This window comes from Pelobates fuscus, chromosome 3, assembly GCF_036172605.1.
Source record: "Pelobates fuscus isolate aPelFus1 chromosome 3, aPelFus1.pri, whole genome shotgun sequence".
Lineage (NCBI taxonomy): Eukaryota > Metazoa > Chordata > Amphibia > Anura > Pelobatidae > Pelobates > Pelobates fuscus.
Genome location: NC_086319.1, coordinates 290,223,853 through 290,246,764, shown reverse-complemented (window position 1 = coordinate 290,246,764; position 22,912 = coordinate 290,223,853). Strand labels below are relative to the sequence as shown.

General features: G+C 38.7%; 1 protein-coding gene across 4 annotated transcripts in view; it reads right to left on the bottom strand.

Annotated features, from left to right (window-relative positions):
• Positions 1–22,912, bottom strand: part of UNC5D (unc-5 netrin receptor D) — a 603,711-nt gene that overhangs the window by 204,088 nt on the left and 376,711 nt on the right. For 2 of the 4 annotated variants that reach the window (XM_063448679.1, XM_063448680.1), the window contains exons 6-7: positions 20,828–20,995; positions 13,564–13,728 (exon numbers count right to left, since the gene is read on the bottom strand). In XM_063448679.1, coding sequence (XP_063304749.1) covers positions 13,564–13,728; positions 20,828–20,995 — 333 coding nt within the window. The remainder of the gene's footprint in view (positions 1–13,563; positions 13,729–20,827; positions 20,996–22,912) is intronic. The other 2 variants (XM_063448681.1, XM_063448682.1) reach the window with 1 other exon arrangement.

Here is a 22,912-nt window from a genome sequence, read left to right as displayed (position 1 = left end):
GTTACAAAAAATTTATAAGTAAAAAAAAGAAGTTTAAAAAACAGTTTCAAAAAGTAAAAAAAGTTTAAAAGAGTTAAAAATACATCAAAAAGGCTCATTACCACTACACCTGGAGGAAACTAGCGAAAAAATTATCCCATTCTAAGGTTCAAAATATGCCTTTTTAAATATCCCAGGGTGTATTCTTTAAAAAAATGGTATGCGTTTGTGGGGTAGTTTGAATACCAAACCAGCTAGACTACTCCAAAACGGAACATGGACACAGCTAAAACTTCAAAGTTAGAAAAAAACTGAATGGCTGTGTCTCAAATGTGCCCCTGCAACATCCACATATATCTGGCAAAGGTACGTACAGGTGTATTCCTATACTCCGACGGCATAGCTGGGCTATCTATAAAGTTATACCGCCATAGGACACATAAGGTTTGCAAAATGTACAGCAGTAGCTCACTGTGTAGATCAAAAATGCAGAAAAATGCTTATTACCACTACTCATGGTACAAGCTAGTGGAAAAATGATCCCGCACCAAAGTTCAAAATATGCTTTTTGAAATACCGTGGGATGTCTTCTTTAAGAAATGGTATGCCTTTATGGGGTAGTTGAAATATATAGCCTGTTAAAATACTCCAAAATGAGACATGAACACAGCATAACAATTAAAAGTTTGAAATAAACTGGAATGGCTGTGTCTCAAATGTGCCACTTCAATGTCTACAAATACCTGGCAAAGGTACATAAGGCTGTACTCAGATGACATTACTGAGCAACATATGAAGTATTGTGGACCTGTAGCACACGTAAGGTTTGCAAAATATACCATGCAAACTCACTTTGTGTGTCAAAAAGGCAGGGAAAATGCTTATTACACTTATTACACTTTGTTAAGCTAGTGGAAAAATTGTCCCAGGCTAAGGTTCAAAATATGCCATTCAAAATACCCTGGGATGTCGTCTTTAAAAAATGGTATGCATTTATGGTGGAGTTGGAATATGTAGCCTGTTAAAGTACTCCAAAGTGGGACAAGGATGCATAAAAACCCTCCATGAAAATTCACACTTGAAAACCTGAACTTGTCACGTCTCTTTTACAGCACTGTAACTTCACAAATTGTTTTACTCAGAAGATATAACTGAGCATAATCTGGGGGATTTTATGACAGTGGCACATATCAAGTGTAAGAAATACTCAGCAAAAATGCAACATATATGTAAACATGCTATATTTTTTCCCCTCACCACAAACATTGGCATAAATTGGTGTAAAAATAGTGACAAGTTAAGGCACAATATACGCCATATAAGATACCCTGGAGTGTCTGCTTTATCAAATGGAAGCCCTTTGCGGGGTTATTTGAACAGTCAAACTGCTATAATACCCCAAAATGAGACATAGGCCTGTCAAATCCATCTATGAAAATTCTAACTATAGAAACTAAAATATCCTTGTCTCTTATATGGCATTATAGCTTCACAGAATAGTGCCAAAGGCATACAATGAGGGTATCGCTCTAATCAGCAGATATAACTGAACACAATATGGGGAACACAATTCTGTGCAGAATTAGCACACACCAGATTTAAGAAAGACACATTACAAAAACCTTGTTATATGTATATATGCCAAAATAGAGAAAAAAAACTAAATTTTACTCCAATATTTAACAGAGTTGGCGATGAAATGGCTACGTAAAGAGTGTCAAAATAACCTTAGGTAAATAACCTGTGATGTCTACTTTATATAAATATATACTTTTCTGTGGCAATTTTGTTTTCTGTGATGTCTACTAAACATACAATAAAAACATACCAACTTCTAGAATTGTTTCACATTGAAATTTTATTTTAGTCCTGTAACTTTCAAAATAAATTGAAATCCTACACATATGATGTCTATACATCAAGACACATAAATTAATTTATTTTGCATTACTTTTCGTAAGCTGGACATATTATGCACAAGCTATTATTGGAAAACTGTGAAATAAAACTTTTTTGTTTTTTCCCATTTTTGCCATTTATTTTTATAATTAATGAGAATTTATCTATGTATATGTGACATCAAATTAAAGCCCCTTTTGAACTCTAAAAAAAACAGTATATAATACGTGTTGGTGCAATAAATGACAGAGGTGCAAATTGCGTTTGAACACAAACAGCAAAAATGGCAAACATAAGGGTAAGACAAGCTTTTGAAGCTATGTCCTTAAGGGGTTAACCCCTTAAGGACCAAACTTCTGGAATAAAAGGGAATCATGACATGTCACACATGTCATGTGTCCTTAAGGGGTTAAGCAGTAAGTATTAGAATTGCATTGTTTATCTCCCATGTTAAAATTAGTGTAAGACCCACCGATATTGGGTTACTGTGACACAGTGATGGGCTTAACACTGTAACTGAATACAAATATTTGAATGCTAAAATAGGTTATTTGAAGTAGCCTTGTAAAATGTTAAACTATTTGTGTGTGTGTGCGCGCTGTTCCTTAATCTGTATTTTGAATAAATTTTGGTATTTACGGCAGCACCACCATCTGAGAAATGCTTGTTCTAGGTGTGCCCCCCAATTTACCCCTTTTCCATAAAGTAAGAGGAATTCAGGCTGGATAAATGGAATTTGTATGTCAATACTAAGAGATGTGAATTAGACCATATTTGAACGAATAGGAGCCTTTTTTTAAAGATAGCAGATAATGTTTCCAGATGCTAAAATTACCTTCCTGACTTTAGTAATGTCAGTCCAATCCTATCCTTATTACTGGCCTGATTTTCGTAATTCAGTCGCATGTGCTGAAAAGGTTAGCTATAATTCTAATAAGTAAAGGTGAATTATCTTTACTTACCAAAATTACATATAACCTTTTCTTCACTGCATTAGCTATTCCATCATATAGTGATACAGATTGTGAACTTCACATGTAAGAATGACTGCGCTGCATAGTTACAATATCTAGATCCTTTCAAAGATCTTAGCGTTGACCATGAACTCATTTGTAAAATTTCAGTTCTAGGTTAATACATTAAACCTTTTGCATTAAATTCTGAGTTATTCTATTGGTAACATAATATAATAATTGTATTAAAGGGATGCTTCAAACACCATCAACTCTTATTTATTTGCAGATGTTATGAAGCATGGAATTTCCCTGTTCCTGTAGACCTGCTTTCTATTAATTTAAAACTGCAGGACTTCACGAAAATTCATCTAGCTGAAAGCCCATGGACTTTTACAATGAAAGCACAGTATATAACTTCAAGGATCCTTGTATGTGCTCTTTTTTTGAGAAAAAACATGCATGCATAATTACACATAGTTAATGCAAGCTTTGTGTTGACTTCTGTTTGCTTGCCTGTAGTTTTATTTATTACCCTCTCTCTAACATTACTATTAGCCAAGAAATGAAGGAGGGCCTGCTCAAATGAGCTTACAATCTATGAGGAATGGGTAAAGACATACAAGAGAGATTGTTGGAAAAGATGCCTGTATCGGAATAGCTAGTAAAAGTGGGGTGTAGAACATGCGAATAGCAGAAGGAGAGAGTGCAAGCTTGGCTCTGGAGGTCAGGGAACCGAAGGCAATTGTAATGAGAGATGTGTCACCGCAGAAGATAGTACGTTTTCCTAAAGAGATGTGTTTTCAGTGACTTCTTAAAAGACTGCAGGTTGGTGAAACGTCCCATGGCACGTGTACAGAATTTCAGAGCAATGAGGCAGCCTTTGAAAAATCCTGCAGATAAGAGTTGGCAGTGAGGGAATGAGCAGATGTCTGGAGAAGGTTGCTCGCTGTCAGGATCGGGACAGGGATCCAACACGCAGAGTACAAACAGTAGCCAGATACGTATACCGGACCTTAGAATGGCCGGACTAACGTAAGTAGTACAGTATAGAATGGTCAAAGACAAGCCGAGGTCGAGGGTAACAGAAGACAGGTAAGCGAGAGACAAGCCGAATCAAGGGTAACAGAGATAAGCAGAGTAAGGTAAACAAGCCGGGTCAAAACCAAAAGGGATAATAGAATACACAAGCACTGAGTGACTAGAACAAGCTAGAACCACGACAGGGCAATGAGCTAATGAAAGAAGCTCTGTTAAATACCCTGTTCAGAGCAGTAACCACGCCTCCAAGGCGTCCTGATTGGTCCTGCAGCCATTGACTGACAGGTTGTTCCGGGGGAGTGTCCTGATGACTACTTCCTGCCTAGATGCTGTAAAAGGCAGTCACTCCCTCGCGGCCGGCCTAGCATGACCGGATAGACTGCGGGGAAGGGAGCCATCAGACCGTCTGGATGGAGGAACAGCTAAGTCTCTACCTCTTTCGGAGGTAGAGACCACAGGTACCCTGACAGTACCCCCCCTCTCAGATACGCCCACCGGGCGGAATGAACCGGGACGAGATGGGAAGCGAGAGTGATACGCCCTGCGGAGACGGGGAGCATGAACATCCTCCTGAGGTACCCAACTCCTCTCCTCAGGACCATATCCCTTCCAATCAACCAGATATTGTACTCTCCCCCGGGAGATTCGAGAATCAATAATAGAGTTAACCTCATACTCCTCCTGACCCTCCACCTGAACGGGGCGAGGAGGGGCTATTGTGGAGGAAAATCTGTTACATATGAGTGGTTTCAGCAATGAAACGTGAAACGAGTTCGGGATGCGTAAGGTATTAGGAAGAGCTAAACGATACGCAACTGGATTGATACGGGTCAGCACCCTGTAGGGTCCAATATAACGAGGAGCGAACTTCATGGAGGGCACTTTTAAACGGATGTTCCTCGTGCTCAGCCATACCCTATCACCTGGAACAAAGACCGGAGCCGCCCTTCTACGTTTATCAGCGTGTTTCTTGACCAACATAGAGTTGTGCACAAGGATTTGTCGAGTTTGATCCCACAACTTCCTCAAATTGGCAACATGAACATCAACCGACGGCACCCCCTGGGAAGGGGAATCCGAAGGAAGAATAGACGGATGAAAACCATAATTCATGAAGAAGGGGCTTGAATGAGTAGAATCGCAAACGAGATTGTTGTGTGCAAACTCCGCCCAAGGAATCAAACCGACCCAATCATCCTGGTGTTCAGAAACAAAGCATCGTAAATATTGTTCAATTTTCTGGTTGGTACGTTCAGCAGCTCCGTTAGACTGAGGATGATAGGCAGAAGAAAAGTTTAATTTAATACCAAGTTGAGAGCAGAAGGACCTCCAAAAGCGGGAAACAAATTGGGAGCCTCTGTCCGATACAATTTGAGAGGGTATCCCATGTAGGCGAAAAATCTCCTTAGCGAATATCTCTGCCAATTCGGGAGAAGACGGGAGTTTAGGCAGGGGAATGAAGTGTGCCATCTTAGTAAACCTGTCAACCACGGTGAGGATAACAGTCTGTCTTTTAGAGATAGGTAGATCGACAATAAAGTCCATGGCCAAACAGGACCATGGTTTCTCTGGAACCTCCAAGGGTTGCAGGAATCCACATGGAAGCATATGGGGTTGTTTGGTTTTAGTACAAACTTCACATGCAGCGATGAACTCCTCAATATCCCTCCGTAAAGCAGGCCACCAGAAGTCCTTAGAGATCAACGCGTACGTTTTGCGAATACCAGGATGTCCCGCCATCTTGCTATTATGTAAACACTGTAAAAGTTCCAGTTGAAGAGCAGGAGGAACGAAATGACGGCCCGCAGGAGTCTGTTTAGGTGCTAGATGTTGCAACTTAATGATCTCGGCCAGTAATGGAGAATGAATCCTGAGATTCGTATTAGCAATGATATTGCATTTCGGAACTATAGAAGAAAGAACTGGTTCAGGTACAGTAGAAGGTTCATATTGGCGAGATAATGCATCGGCTTTAGAGTTTTTAGAACCAGGTCTGTAAGTCAGTACATAATTGAAGTGAGTCAGGAATAAGGACCAACGAGCTTGTCTAGAGGATAAGCGCTTAGCCTCCCCAATATAGGACAAGTTTTTGTGGTCCGTCAAAATCGTAATAGGGTGTAGGGTCCCCTCCAACAAATGTCTCCACTCCTTTAAGGCTTTAATGACTGCTAACAGTTCCCTTTCCCCGATGTCATATCTGCTCTCAGGCCCAGAAAATTTCTTAGAGAAGAAACCACAAGGGTGTAACGGTTTATCCACCCCTAACCTTTGAGACAGAACAGCCCCAACTGCTGTCTCAGAGGCATCGACCTCGAGCAAGAAAGGCAGAGTCGTATCAGGATGGACTAGAATGGGAGCCGAGGCAAAAAGTTCCTTGAGAGTCTTGAAAGCACCCAGAGCTTCCTTAGACCAGAACTTAGTATCAGCCCCTTGTTTGGTCATATTGGTAATAGGCGCAATGATAGAGGAGTATCCTTTAATGAAGCGCCTATAGTAGTTGGAAAAACCAATAAACCTTTGGATAGCCTTGAGTCCTTTGGGCAAGGACCAGTCTAAAATAGATTGGAGTTTTACAGGATCCATTTTAAAACCTTCCCCAGAAATCACGTATCCAAGAAAGTCTACCTGAGAATGATCAAAACTGCACTTCTCCAATTTGCAATATAGACCATGTTGCAGCAGCTTGTGTAATACCTTTCTGACCTGTCTATGGTGAGTCTCAATCTCCTTAGAGTGTATTAGTATGTCGTCCAGGTAAACAATAACACAATCATGCTGAAACTCCCTAAGTACCTCATTAATCAAATCTTGAAATACTGCAGGAGCATTGCATAGTCCAAATGGCATAACAGTGTATTCGTAATGGCCATACCGGGTATTGAATGCCGTCATCCACTCGTGACCTTGCTGGATTCTCACCAAATTGTAAGCCCCTCTGAGATCTAACTTGGTGAAGATTTTGGAGCCCTTAAGACGATCAAATAACTCGGTAATCAGTGGGATAGGATAGGCATTTCTGACAGTTATTTTATTCAAGCCTCGGTAATCGATACAAGGTCTCAGCGTGCCATCCTTCTTCTTAATGAAAAAGAACCCAGCCCCGGCCGGAGAAGAAGACCTTCTGATGAATCCCTTTTCTAAATTCTCCCGAATATACTCCTCTAGAACCGAGTTTTCCTGAACAGACAAAGGATATACATGGCCCCTCGGAGGCATAGTGCCGGGTAGAAGCTTAATCTTACAGTCAAATGACCTGTGTGGAGGCAAAGAATCGGCATTCTTCTTGTCAAACACTGCCCTTAAGTCTAGGTAAAGGTCTGGTATTTGTCTTTCTGTGGACTGAGTAGGATTCTCCGGTATGTTAATATTAGCTAATGGAGAAACCTTGCACAAACACCGATCCTGGCAGCCCTGGCCCCACGAGAGTATCTCTCCTAACTCCCAATCGATAATAGGGTTATGTTTTTTCAACCATGGGTACCCCAGAACTATGGGAACGGAAGGAGACGAAATGAGCAGAAGAGATAAATTCTCCACGTGTAGGATACCCACATTTAAATTAATGGGTATGGTCTCACGAAAGATAACAGGGTCTAGTAGTGGTCTACCATCTATGGCCTCAACGGCCAAAGGTGTCTCCCTTAGCTGGGATGGGAAATTGTTCTTACTAGCAAAGGCTTGGTCGATAAAATTCTCAGCAGCACCGGAATCTATCAATGCCATAGCCCTTACTACTTCCTTCCCCCAAGTTAAGGAAACTGGTAGCAGAAGCCTGTGATCTTTATAATCAGGAGTAGAGGACAAAATAGAAACACCCAAGGCCTGTCCTCTAGAGAGACTTAGGTGCGAGCGTTTCCCGGGCGGTTAGAACAGTTCGAGAGTAAATGACCCTTGGCTCCACAATACATACACAAACCCTCTCTTCTCCTGTGCTGTCTTTCCTCCTCAGAGAGGCGGGTATACCCTATCTGCATAGGTTCAGTAAGCAAAGATATCGTGGAGTCAGGACTTGGAACAGCGGGAGCTAACCTAAAAGAAGGTCTCTGGTTCCTCTCTCGAGTGTTCTGTCTCTCTCTTAGACGTTCATCTATACGAGAGATGAACGAAATTAAATCCTCTAAATTCTCAGGGAGTTCTCTGGTAGCAACCTCATCAAGGATTACATCAGATAGGCCATTCAAAAATACATCCATATACGCCTGCTCATTCCACTTGATTTCTGCCGCCAGAGACCTGAACTCTAGTGCATAATCCACCAGTGTTTGGTTCTCCTGTCTCAGGCGCAACAGTAATCTGGCTGCATTAACCTTTCTACCTGGAGGGTCAAATGTTCTTCTAAAAGCAGCTACAAATGCGTTATAGTTATAAACTAATGGATTATCGTTCTCCCATAGTGGGTTGGCCCATCTCAGAGCTTTCTCAATGAGTAGGGTGATAATAAATCCTACTTTTGCCCTATCTGTAGGATAAGAGCGAGGTTGCAATTCAAAGTGGATACTAATTTGGTTTAAAAAACCACGACACTTCTCAGGAGCCCCACCATAGCGTACTGGGGGGGTAATGTGAGAAGAAGCACCCACTGTGGCTACCTCTAGACCTGAACCGACAGGAGAAACAGGGGTATCACGTATCTCCTCTGGTGGGTTATTGGCACAAGCTAATAGAGCCTGTAGCGCAAGCGCCATCTGATCCATTCTGTGATCCATGGCTTCAAACCTAGGATCAGGAGCAGCCAGCTGACTGTTTGTACTTGCAGGATCCATTGGCCCTGTCGTAATGTCAGGATCGGGACAGGGATCCAACACGCAGAGTACAAACAGTAGCCAGATACGTATACCGGACCTTAGAATGGCCGGACTAACGTAAGTAGTACAGTATAGAATGGTCAAAGACAAGCCGAGGTCGAGGGTAACAGAAGACAGGTAAGCGAGAGACAAGCCGAATCAAGGGTAACAGAGATAAGCAGAGTAAGGTAAACAAGCCGGGTCAAAACCAAAAGGGATAATAGAATACACAAGCACTGAGTGACTAGAACAAGCTAGAACCACGACAGGGCAATGAGCTAATGAAAGAAGCTCTGTTAAATACCCTGTTCAGAGCAGTAACCACGCCTCCAAGGCGTCCTGATTGGTCCTGCAGCCATTGACTGACAGGTTGTTCCGGGGGAGTGTCCTGATGACTACTTCCTGCCTAGATGCTGTAAAAGGCAGTCACTCCCTCGCGGCCGGCCTAGCATGACCGGATAGACTGCGGGGAAGGGAGCCATCAGACCGTCTGGATGGAGGAACAGCTAAGTCTCTACCTCTTTCGGAGGTAGAGACCACAGGTACCCTGACACTCGCAGAGCGAAGGGAATGAAAAGGGGTGTATTTGCAGAGTTAAAAAGAAACATAGTGAGGAGTGGTGTTATTGAGGTGTTTGTAGATTAGTGTTCAGTGTCCTGGATAGTACAGCATGCCAATGTAATGATTGGCAAAGAGGTGTAGGAAGAGTAGTAAGGGTCAGTCAGGAAGATGAGCCTGTCAGCAGCATTCATTACACAAAAGCTTTAAATAGGGAAGCATTAAATAGGGGCAATACACGTATTTGGAAGGCCGATGTTCCAATAGTTAAGTTGGTAAAGTTGGTCGTTAAGTTGGTATATGATGAACGAATGAACAAGTGCCTTAGTTGGATACAGAGTTAGAAATGGGGGAATGCGGACAATATTTTTAAGGTGGAAGTTACATGATTTGGGGACAGGCTGAATGTGAGGAGAAAAAGTAAGACTTGTAGAATTAGTGTTCACTTCACTCTCCTATTTTACTGCTTTCCCGCACACTCACGTAATTCTAGATTGTGAGCTTCTTTGAACAGAGTTGTTTTACTCTTACATTACAATTGTTAAGCACACTTAAATATGTTGGTGGTAATAATTTATGTATTTTCATGAATGAGACTACACATTTCATAAATGTGCATTTGCGTTAGCCACCCATCAGATGACATCAGAAGAGGCTGAGCGCCGACCTAGTGCCAAAGGTTTTTTACCCTTTAGCTGCTGGGGAGGGGGGTTGTCATGGGGTACCAGAGAACTCTATAGTGCTTGGAATACAACTTTACATTCCTAAGATGACAAATCCATTTAATTTCAAGTTTATATTCTGATATTTCAGAGCCTGTATAATATATTGAAACATCAGGGATGTCATGTGACCTAAAACACGCTATACTCATGAACAAATGGATGCATATTTATAACGTGTGATGTTTGTGACTTTTATGTTGTTTTGCTGCTCATATCAGTTACAATTACAATTATTACATGGTGACACTTTTTTTTATACATAGTCCGCTATAGTCAGCCAGCTTTAGCTGTGTATAGTGGCCACTATCCACATTTGTTCAATGTTGTGATTTTATTGAAGGAATCACAATAATTTCTATTTCATCTTTAATAGCGCCCTCCTGATCATAGTTTTTAGGTTACACCTAACTAGTTGGCTCATTTCTTTAGGAGTGGCAGCTGGTATTTTAAATATATTCATTTTTTGTTCACTTTCTTTTAATTATTTGAACAAACGAATGAAAGAAAAATGTAATTTTGCAGAACATTAATTTTTAAATTATCCCAGAACAGCAATGTTTATACAAACTGCTGTTTTGTTCTCAGTTCATGAATGAACTATGTTTGCAATATTGCAACTACATGTTAGATTTCCTCCGTTACATTTTTTTAAAACAAAACACCCAGTAGTAGCGAGGAAACAAAAAGTAACTCATAATAATTAATGCTTTTTAGATTGATTACAGTGTATGCAGGCCCATAGTGACATTTGGAGAGGAGCCCCGAGTGTTTGTGTTAGTAAAAACAGATGTATTTTAACAGTTAATGATACGTCTATGTTTGATAAAACATTTTGTGTCAATTATGATTGGTTCTGCAGTTGGTACATGCTCTTTCTTGCTGGTTGGAATTGCTGGTAAGGGGCTGTGCATCTAAACATTGTAAACATCTTGAGCATTTTGGAAACAAAATACTGTATTCACACCATCAGCTATGCTTAATCTGTGCTAACAAGATTCATCACAGCACCTATTGCAGTTACATTGCACTGTGAGATTTTGGATGCTTTAAAAGATGTGCTTGTTTATTGCCCCGTCTTATGGGGCTGTCATTTAGGGTACCAATGAGTAGAGTTCAACCACTTTAAAATGAATGCTGTTTCTATGTATTCAAATATTTATAGTTTGTAGTGTTGAATATGACATGATATATATATGTTTAAGTCAGGGGTTCAGTACAGGAGGTGAAGTAGGCTGCGCCATTCTAGTCAGGGGGTAAAGTTTTAGAGTTACCCATTCATCTTTATACTTCACTATCTTCAAGTGGTTGATTATATAAGCCAAATATATGGGCTGACAATGTTTAACTACCTGAAACTAACCTAGTCATCTACAGTTTTTGTGGAGGATGTATACAAGGAACATGTTGCAACTTTATTTTTATTTTTTATTTATTATTTTTTGAGTTTCAATTTCCTTCTCCAGAGACCATAGGTGCATATATTTTATCAGACTTTTGCAAGTCTGTTTTTTATTGTTTTGCTCATGTATTATTTCACAATGATGATGCTTTTCCTTATATGTTCTAGGTTCTATTTGCATATTTATCTGTTCTCAGTATTCACATTTTTGATATCTTTGTTTCTTGTTTTCTCAGTTTACTACTACTGGGAGATGGGATGTCATCTACTCAACCTCTTTTTCAGTTTCTCTTTTTTTTTTCTATTTTTACATTATGTCACTTATTCAACCTTTTCTCTTGGTGTTTGACCCTCTCTTTGGTGGTGGTGTGTCTTTTTAAGAGGTGTTGTTTGCTATTCACTTTAGTCTTGAGAAAAGTCCCTCTTAAGGACTGAAACGTCAACTGTGATTTATAGACTTATTGTTGACATACTGCGGTAATAAAAGCAGTTACACTGCATTAACTGAACACCCCTGTGTGTGCATTTTTTATTGCTGTGTTTGAATTGGTCAGAGCATGGCACTGGGGCATTAAAAGTGGAGAATACTGGAGTGCAGAGACCCTGCGTGCTATATATATATATACCTTACCTTATTCCATACACTCCGAGGTCTAAATGATTTGCATGACCCTCCCTCCTCTCCCAATACTCAAACATTTTCATCTTCCTCTTTATCTCTTTCTTTTCTTTCTTTTACTCCTTGGTGGGCCCTCTTTTATTACAGGCCTACCACATCGTCGGTTCCGGCACACCACAACCGACTTGCTCTTATATAGTATCCTACGCTCATACTTGAACCTTACTACTTATACGGCTATGTGCCCCTATCACAAATATATAAGTAGTATTTTTTTTTTTATATAAAAAAACAATATGCCTTGCCCCCCCATTGTATATCTTCCAGATCTCTGCAATTAAGAATTTTGTTTACATCATCCAAACAAATGAAGGGAAATGCTTTTCTCTGGACATTTCTGCACGCCACATTTTGGTTTGCGCAGTCCGCTTAGCTGTAAAGATTTTAAAGTGATACTTTCAGAGAGATATTGAGAAAATGTTGCCAAGTTTCAAAATGTGTATATATGTGTATCCACTACAGTGTATATCTATATTCCATATGCAAGGATTATTTCCACACTTAACAAAATGACTTATCAACAAGTCTAAAATGGGTGTCACAGTGGTTAGTGATTACTGACTGCATCCATGTTAGACAGTAAAAAGGACCACCTGTTGCTATTTGACTGAAAGTATACACGAAAAAAGGTTGTGCTCACTTATCTAGTTGTGGGCGAGACTCAGTCCAGAAAAAGATCATCCAAGGTTGGTGTAGCAACCTGCCCTGAACTTGGAGAGCATAGAGCATGTAAAACAACAACACTTCAAGCTTGAATAGGTGCTTGAGTAGCACGAAACACATAAGGCAGGTGATGTTGATATTATTTTGATATATTTTTGTGCACTATTTTCTATATCTTCATCATGAAATACTTTTTTTTTTTTAAATAGATTTTCAATTAAAAAAATAAGTTTTTATCTTTTTAGTGTTTTCACATGAAAAAAGTATACCCACCTCATCTAGGTGTAATGAGAATTAGACAACCAAAGGATTGCAAACTCCTAAGATATCCTACATTATCCTATATTAAAAAATACATCTATTCTATATTTACAAATGTTTAAGCACTAAAGCCTATCTTTATGCACGGTGTATGTATTTTTAAGAAATTTTTAAGAAATTTTGTTTAACATTTGGCAATTCAGAGCAACTTTTTCAAAATATTGCAAATGAAGTGCGCATGCACTGAGTGAAGCTTTTATAGTCTTGTGGTGGAATTCGTTTCTCAATGGGTTAGACAAGGTGCATTTTTCTTGATATCTCTCTAAAATCCAAGATGCTTAGTGGCGGTCCATATAATTGCAGGTTGATGTGAGTAGTATAGAGATGTTAAAAGGAAATGATGACCACAGAAATCTGTCGGCATGTTTTAGCTACAAACGTTTACCACCTGTTAGAATTTACAATGCTTGACAGCTGCATTTTAATGGCAAGCATTAAAAAACAACCCAATCTGTTTATACCTGACCAACCTAGCTAAAACAATCTGTAATCAGAATTACATACAGAAATGACACGTTTTATAACATTTTCTGTAATTCTCCGCATTACATGCAATTCTTACCTTGAATACACAATCCCTCAGTGCAGTTTTCTGACTCCTGGCTAAGGCCTTCACAGGACTTTCCTCCGTTCCTCGGAGCAGGAGCTGTGCACTCTCGGTCTCTCTGGTGCTCGCAGGTTGGGCTGCAGACAGACCATTCACTCCACACCTCCCAGTTACCATCCACTAAAACCACCAAAAAACAAACATAAAGATTATCTCACTGATGCTACAAAGTTTTATAACACAGGAAATGTATTAAAAGTATTCTGTTTGTTTGAGTCGGCACGTTCTCTTCAAACTTTCCATTACATACTTGACTTTTGACATCACTATTGTCCACATTTGCATTCAGATTACAGTCCCTTTTTGATTTTCAGGGACATGTATTTTAAAAGCTAATAACAGCAAAATTAAACTTGAATGTGGCAGTAAAATATTATACAATATAAAGAATATAATGAAATGCAGTAAACAATATGGATTTTGAAGAATACACCATGATCTCATAATACAGTTTTAAAAACCAAGGTCGTAATATTTACTAAAGTTGGAATTTCTCAGAACTGAAACGGATTTCAACGTGGATTTCAAATATAAAGCCGAACTGGAAGCACAACTTACTTGGAGAATTCGCCCAGTGCAGCTGCATTGGCCTTAAATTTGAAATTGACTTTGAATTCCCAACAAAACTCACTTTAGTAGATATCACTGGTACATATTTCCAAATTGACCTTTTGGATTAAAAAACATATTTGTAATTTTGTAATAAAGCAATGCTGTTATCTAGCACATACAAACACACACAAACACACACAAACACACACAAACACACACAAACACACGCGCACACACACGCGCACAAACACGCGCACACACCCAAATATATACACATATAATGGAATGAGGCAAAAATATGATTCTTTGATAAATTAATTTGCATATGCCCACCCAGAATCCTTTGCGGTAGTAACATTGATATAGTATTCTTTTAAGCAAACCAATAAGTTTGAATGACTATCTGTTCCTGACCAAATTAGAGATGATTAATTTGCGGTTCAGGTTAAATGAAAGAACTTCAGAAGATTTAATGGCATCTGTTAAAAAGTGGGTGCGCAGACCCTTATAAAGGCAAAATTACATCATTGAAGAAAATCAAGATATCAACAAGTAAACATTATCAATTGGCTTAGGTGTAAAGTGGTTAGTTAAATGCCCTCCCCACTGGGTGTTACACCTCATGTCATAGCTGACGTCATGATCTTCTCCTCCAGGTTTCAGCACCATCTTGCTAGCACGAGGAGCTCACTCGATGGGAGGGGGGCTTTGGCAGCTATCCATTTTGAGTAACTGGCAGGTTAGTCTCTCAAGGCCTTTTTAGCAATTATACATTTTATTAAGACTATCTGCTACAATGTTTCACTTAACAGGATCCTAGCATTTCCTGCTACACACTATTTCTATGAACAAAGCATTCTTGTAAGATCTAAACTATGAGGCCTATGAAAGGAATATAAGAGTATAGTTTTAAAGGGGCCCAGTAAGGGTATAGTTTATGAGGGGCCTAATAATTCTACAACAACATCACTGCAGATTTGTGATTTGTATGGGAAAAGCAAGTCTTATAGCTTGACTGGTGTGCAATATGTTTAACATTATATAAACTATTTACATATATATCTGACAAATTAATATTTTTGTATTGTAAATACCAACTGCTCATGACACAGCCCCATGCATGGATCTGTATAGATCCATGGATCTGTACCTTCCAATGGGGTAAATGAGCATCAGCTAAAATTGCCATTGTGAAATTTCCATCATTCATAATGTTGAATTATGGCTTCGATTTAATCAGCATTCCAAATGAATTAATACTGTTAGAAAAAACTTTCCAAATGGTTTATCTACAAAACGTTTTATATACGTTAATGGTTACTTCCATAGACACATAATTTAGAATCTTACAATCATTTGTAAAGCTTATTCAATCGAGGTCTTCATTCTCTGTCAATCACGGTTATAAACTCTGCCCTTTGAAGTTGATAGTCAGCAGAGAGAGGGGATGAGAAGCAGAAGCAATGTTCTTGTTTCTTCTCCTCCTGGGCAATGTATGTCCTGACTGTGTCAGAAATTAAACTGCAATGCGATGTCAAATGCTAAATTATTAATGTACAGTTAAACGTATATGGAGCGTCACATGACCAAAAGGTTAACACAAGGTTTAATTTCCATATTTACATAGTAAGATTAGCTACACAGCTACATTGATTAGAATCCCCTTTATTTAAAAACAGAGACACATTTTTTTTTTTAGGTTTTGTCCTGCTTCCTTTATTATTATTACTATTTAATACTTTTCATCATAGCTTCCAAGCATGCTTTTATTTAATGTTAATATGAAATTCTACATGCTTCATCTTCATCTATTTTTGTTAATTAGATTATTAACTAAATTATAATAATCAATGAATATCGCAAAACACATTTACAGGAAATAAAAATATAAAATGAAAATAAAAAACATACAATGCACTTCTTTAAGTACAAATTTATAAAGAACATCAGCCACATGTATACAGACTGCAGACTTCCTATGGTTACCTAACTGGATAAACTACAGCTATATACATGTAATAAATACCAATCTTCCAAAGGTATCATGTGCCAGAGCTTTTTAGTTTTAATATTTGTTTGTGATTTTCTATTGTAATTGTAAATACAATATTTTTTAGTTTAAACTTAACTAGTAAAATGTTGATATCTGTGTACAGTTAGATAACTCATTAAATGGGATTGTTTACACCTTTTACTTTTATACTTTTTTATTTATGTTTTTCTTTATCAAGTGTGAATGTGGTATGATTAATGTACATATCTTAATAAACTATTGATGACAAAATCAAATTTAGTTAATATCTATATAAGGGGAACTTACGGTGCCTAGTCATAACCTCTTAGATCATAATAGTAAATACAATTGTAATTTAAAAATTTATTCAACCCCCATTGAAAATCAGGTTTATTGTCAACATCTGCAGACTTTCAGCTGTTTGCGATGACCGAATCAAACAAGAGCAATTGAAATAGCTCAATACAATGCTGCTTCAAGTGGTTTATGAAATGCATAGATGCATAGCCAGACAGTAGCATCTTGCAACGTTCCTGAGGAATCTTAGCCCAGAGATTTTCTATAGTGTGCAAGTCATGTGAGGGATTCTATTCAGAGGGCTGAATAATTTTGAGACTGGAAAAGGTATTATAAGTTTAATTTTCAGATGAATTTGGGGAAACCACTTGAAGCACTCATTGTGTTGAGCAACATCAATTGCTTTTGTTTGATTTGGTCATTGCAGCTAAACGTTTGTAAACGTTGAAAATTAATCAGATTTTATGACTGTAATAAGTGTTACCAATACATCTAAAATAAAGAAAGATATGGCCATGGTTTATTTAACCTGACAAACTTAATCTGTTACAGTGATGTGCTTATTATCAAAATTATAGTGTGGGCACTTTGATGCAGAGCTCTTCACACATAGAACATAGAATAAAGAAACACTAGAAAACAGAAAAATTGTGTAATTCTGTGAAAATCTGCTAAATAGTGCTATGAGTCCCAATAGGCAACTTACGTGGAATGGAGCCTAAATACACCTGGCTCTAGGTATTGTAGCAGACGGTGTATTTACAGGTCCCACCACACCTATAATGAATATTTTGTTGTACAGTTTCCGCAAGAAAAAACAAACATGAACAACCGTGCAGAAAAATTTAATTGGATGACTCAAGACAAGGTGATGCAGCAACTAGAAAGAAAGTTCACATAAACAAAGCTCCAGGGCCTGATGGTATTCATCCATGAGTACTTAACCCCTTAAGGACACATGACGTGCCTGACACGTCATGATTCCCTTTTATTCCAGAAGTTTGGTCCTTAAGGGGTTAAGGAACTAAGTGTGGACATAAGTAAACCTCTTTTTTTAATCTTTCAAGATTCTTTTATTTCAGGAATTGTACTGGAGGATTGGACGAAGGCAGATGTGGGTCCTATATTAAAAAAGGGTTCAAAATCCTTGCCTGGAAATTATAGACCTGTGAGTATAGCGTCTGTTGCTGGGAATGTATTTGAAAGGTTATTAAAAGATAATATTCAAGATTTTATGGAGAAGAATGTGGTTATCAGAAATAATCAACATGGTTTTATGAGCATTGGTCATGTCAAACTAACGTAATTGCATTCTACGAAGAATTAAATAGAAGTATTATTATTGTTTTTATTATTAATTAGAAGAGAGGCAATTGGTGACATGTTTTAGGACAGCAGGGGAGAGGTCAGGGGAGGAGAGGTATATCTGGGTGTCGTTGGCATACAGGTGATAGTGGAATTCATATGAATTAATGAGTTTGCCAAGAGAGGCAGTATAGAAAGAGAACATTAGGGGACCAAGAACTGAACCTTCAGGGACTGCGATTGAGACAAGATGAGGAGAGGAGGTGTCATTGGGAAAAGAGACACTGAATGAGCGTTAGGAGAGATAGGAGGAGAACTATTAGAGGGCTGTGTCACAGAGACCAAGAGATTGAAGAGTTAGGAGAAGGAAGCCATAATCAACAGTGTCTAAGGCAGCAGAGAGGTCAAGAAGAATTAGTATAGAGTAGTGGCCTTTGGATTTACCTGCGATTAGGTAATTTGTAACTTTAATAAGGGCAGTCTCAGTAGAGAGGAGGGGGCGAAAGACGGATTTAAGAGGATCGAGGAGGATGTTGGAATTTAGGAAGTGAGTCATACGGGTAAAGACAAGTCTTTCTAGAAATTTTGAGGAAGCAGGGATATGGGACAATATTTGGAAGGGGAAGACGGGTGTAGGGCTGTTTTTCTTATGATGGGTATGACAGTAGCATGCTTAAGGGGAGCAGGGACAACACCAGATGAAAGAGAGCATTTTAGGATGTGTGTTAAGGATGGTACAAGACAAGGGGAGAGAGATCTGATAAGGTGGGGAGGTACTCGATCAAGCGGACAGGTGGTGGGATGAGAGGAGAAGTGAAGCCACCTCCTGCTCTGTAGCTAGGGAGAAGGCCTGTTGGGTAGGGAAGGTACGGTCGATGTGTGGTTGCAAAAGGTAGGAGCAAAGGGAGGAGAATTATTTTGTTAACTGTTCAATCGTGTTGGTAAAGTAGCATTCAAGGCTATCTGCCGAAAGGTCAGTTTGAAGGGTGGTTTGAGGTGGGCGAAGGAGTGAGTTGAAGATATTAAAAAGACACCTGGGATTGCGTGAGCATGAACCAACATGAGATGAAAAGTAGGATTGTTTAGCAAGGGTGAGGGTGGTGCTATATGAAGACAAAATTAATTTATAATGGAGGAAGCCTGACAAGGTGCGGGACTTCCTCCAGCAGCCTTCTGGTGAACGGGAGCATCTATGCAGGTAGTGTGATGACTTAGTGTGCCACGGTTGGAGGCGTGCCCTCCTTGAGGTGCGTGCTTGGAACCGGACTACAGCATCTAGGGGAGAGGTGAGGGTAGCGTTATATGAGGAGATAGCCAGAGAGGAACAGGAGAGGGATGTAGGAGAGGGACAGGAGAGGGATGGAGGATGTTGTTTAATTTTTTTGAAAGCAGGTGACAGACACAACACATTGACAACTTTTCATTGTGCCTCATAACAAATAGGAAGGCGTAGAAGGCAATCTATTTGTTGTGCATAGATTTTAGTCATTAAAGTGTATTTTTTTACAGTACATATCAATTATGTTTCATTTGAAACTTAGTCATCATTCTGATTCAAGTCCCTTTAGTCAGATGCAAATATGTTTCTTACATAGAACTAACATTAACAGGCACAAACACGCTCTCTTCAGCAGCTGCATGGCTTATTGACATGACTGTTGATGAAGGTTTTCAGCCCGCTGGTCCATATTAAATAAATAGTGTTATTGATACTCCAATGGTTGATAAAGTGGAATTCCTTTATTTATTTACTAAATGATGACTTATTTTAAAGCTTCTGTTGATTTTGGAGGTATTCTCCTTGACTAGAATGGCCAAGGCATATACTGTATTATTTACTAGGAATCCGGAATTAAAGCAGTACCGTCACCCCTTTCCCCATCCAAAATCAAAATGAGCTTTTCATAAAAAAATAAAATCTTTATGACATGCTCTTAAAGACTGTGTCAAAATTTCACTAACATCCCAAAGTGGTCAAAGGATTTCAAAAGACAGAGTAGGGTCTACCTTGTTTTATGTATATTTCCTACTCTTGTCAAAGTTTGACAAAAAGGTGGAGCTTCTTTTTGTTGAGCTTTGTCACGCTCTCATTCATCAGTAGTGGTAGCTGAAGAAACAAAGTGTTTGTCTATGGAAGAACCTACGTTTTTTGTGTCAAAATATGCATAGACCCCAGAAGGCGACGGAGCTAATTTAAAATAGAAATCCTAGAACTTTTAGTCAGTATTGCATTCTGTACAGTGATATGTACAGTGTCTCTCCCCATTTTTTTTAATCAAATGAACTGTGATGCATCTTCCTAAATTAGGCTGCCAGTTATGCATATATGGCATGATGCTTGGCAATCAAAGCAACACAAACCGTGCAATGTGACCAGTGTGTTTTGGCTTAACTTTTAACTCTTTTGTTAGTGGTCCATTTATTCTCCTCCCACCAGTAATAATCTGCAGTATCACTGGAAGTGCATGTAAGTCTGACATTTGCTAGAAAATGAATATAATGCATGTTTTGTTGTTTTCAATGTGGTATTGGCATAATCTGGTTGTCATATATGCATGTTGCATATTGTACAGTTGACTTGTGAGTGCTCTATTCCAACTAACTATTCTATGAGTTGTGTATGTATTATTGGTATTATGGGTGTAAGGTATGTGCGATGGATGTAAATGTGTGCACCTTGGGAATGTTGAATACTATATTTGTGTCACATTAGTGCCAATGTTAATGCTGGGGATAGTGCCATCAGTATTGTGTTTCTGACTAAAGCCACAAATAAAACCTAAATGTATCATTTTAACTTCTTAAAGACCAATCTTGTAACAAAATGGAATGTTCAGCTCATTTTTGGGTCAGTAGAACTAAAATGAGTTTACAATATATAATAATTAATACATTCCATGCCGCCCCAGATTGCAATGGCTGGTTGCATATCATTGGCTCTAATAGGACTCAACTCCCAATGTAATCTTTTCATTGAGAGATTGGGCAGTAAGATGCTGTTTGTGTCAGAAAGCAAGTCTTTGGTGCACATGGCCTGCAGATATGACTCACCAGGGCACAATGAAGTGCAGGTTGTCTTCTGCATGGACATTCCATCACAGAAGGACCCCCCATTAAGAGGTGCTGGGTTGGTGCAAGTTCTGGAACGCTTTTGCCATCCTCGACCACAGCGCACATTACAAGCTGACCACTCGGTCCAAGAAGACCAGGCTCCATTCACTAGGAAGGACAAAAGAAGCAGGGATTTAATGTACAGGTCTTGATTTTATTTTGCAACTTTATTAGACACTTGTCATTACTTTTGTGAGAAACTTGGCTTGGAAATCTGGGTATTTGGCAACCAATAGTAGGTATTTCTGTTGTATATTTGATATTCTATATAAAGCCATGATAGTGTTATAAACTAGATGGATACAAGTCATTATGCTAGTTCCTTTGGCATCTTATTTTAGTGTATTAGAGTACATTTCCTAGCTTTTTATAAACTCTCTTAGATATTTACGAATACTTCTTGGATATATATGATTAGTACACACGCAGTTTTTTTTTTGTAAAATAGATCTCTGTATCAAATAGGTGTTTTGCTTGAATCTTCTAATTTAGTAAAATTAGCAGACTCTACCCACTACCAATCCACAACACGACTGACACTTAAAATGTGAACAAGGGAAATATGCATTTAATGTTAATATAAAATAAGGTATTTTTTAATATGTATGTGTAGGTTTTTACCTTTTAATTTCACTTTATCCTTATTTATATATTCTGGGGCAAGAACTGCAAGGGTGTTTTACAGTTGGAGATTATCATGGAAATGTAGTGGATAAAATCTAATTCCACACATGTAATAAAGAAATAGAAAAAAATACTATTTTAGAACCAAAAAGAGCTATTTTCTCCACAAATGCCCTGAGGTACATATTGTCTTGACGTCAGACTCACTTACTCCCCAATTTCATGTAAAGACAACTCTTTTCTGACATTTCTTCTTACAGGCATCCCAGAGTCTACGGCAATCAATAGCCAGTGAACTTTTCATGTTGTACTTGATGGCTGTAAGACTGCAGTAGACCAAGCTTTGACTGACAGTTTTGCCCTGACGGGAATTTCGAGGTTACCACCTCAATTCTGTTCAAATTCAAGCCTTCAGAAAGCAACTGTTTGGCCCACAGTACATGTCAAAAGTAAGAACATATTCAGCATATTCTTTTGGATAGATATATATTCTCTAGATCCCTGGCCCAAACTTGATAGAACTTTCTATACAGTATCTTAGCTTCCACTCTGAATTACTTACCTTAGGCTTCACTATAACAGGAGGTACATAAGGTAGTACCACAAAATGTAGATGCATTGAGGGAGATTTAGCAAAGTGTTCTGTTCTAAAAAGTTGTCTAAATCAATAATAGTTGGAAAATAATCATGAAAGCCAATTAAACCAGCTGACACATTTCATTGGTGACTCCTCCTCTGTTACATTTTTGGACCACTTTCTGGAGCAGAACTCTTTGATAAATCTTCTCTGATGTGTTATGTTATACACAGATACAGCTGGATTATGCATACACACAACAACATCTTTATATATCATTCACAGCAGCAGTTTATATCATATGTAACCATGTCTACATCAAGTAAAGAAAACAGTACCTGGGATATCTTCATATGAATAAGATCATCATATGGGACTAGTTTTATCCAACTAGGTTAACCTCATATTAAGTTATTAGTACCAGTTTATGCTGGGTCTTGCTAAGTTATATTTTATTTCATTGGGATTCAGTCAGTTAAAAGATGATGTAAAGGGATGAGCAGGTAGTGCATGCAGCTGTCAAAGTCCCCCAAGGCTTCTCTCTGTGGGATACACTGTACATAGTATTGATCATATGAAACTGTGGTCTAGATACCATGCTGGTTTCTATTACAAGCAAGCGTCATGCATAACATTGTGGTAATTGAAGTAATTGATAGAATAACACTATCTGAACTTCTTGTCCCTTAGCTGTAATTCTCAACCCACTTAATATTAGATGCTCGATTTATAAAGCTTTGATTGTTTTCCCTGTATAGCCACATGCATATGTGGGTGGTTAGTTTAATGGGATTAACATGCATCCAGCCCGGGATACAGATGCT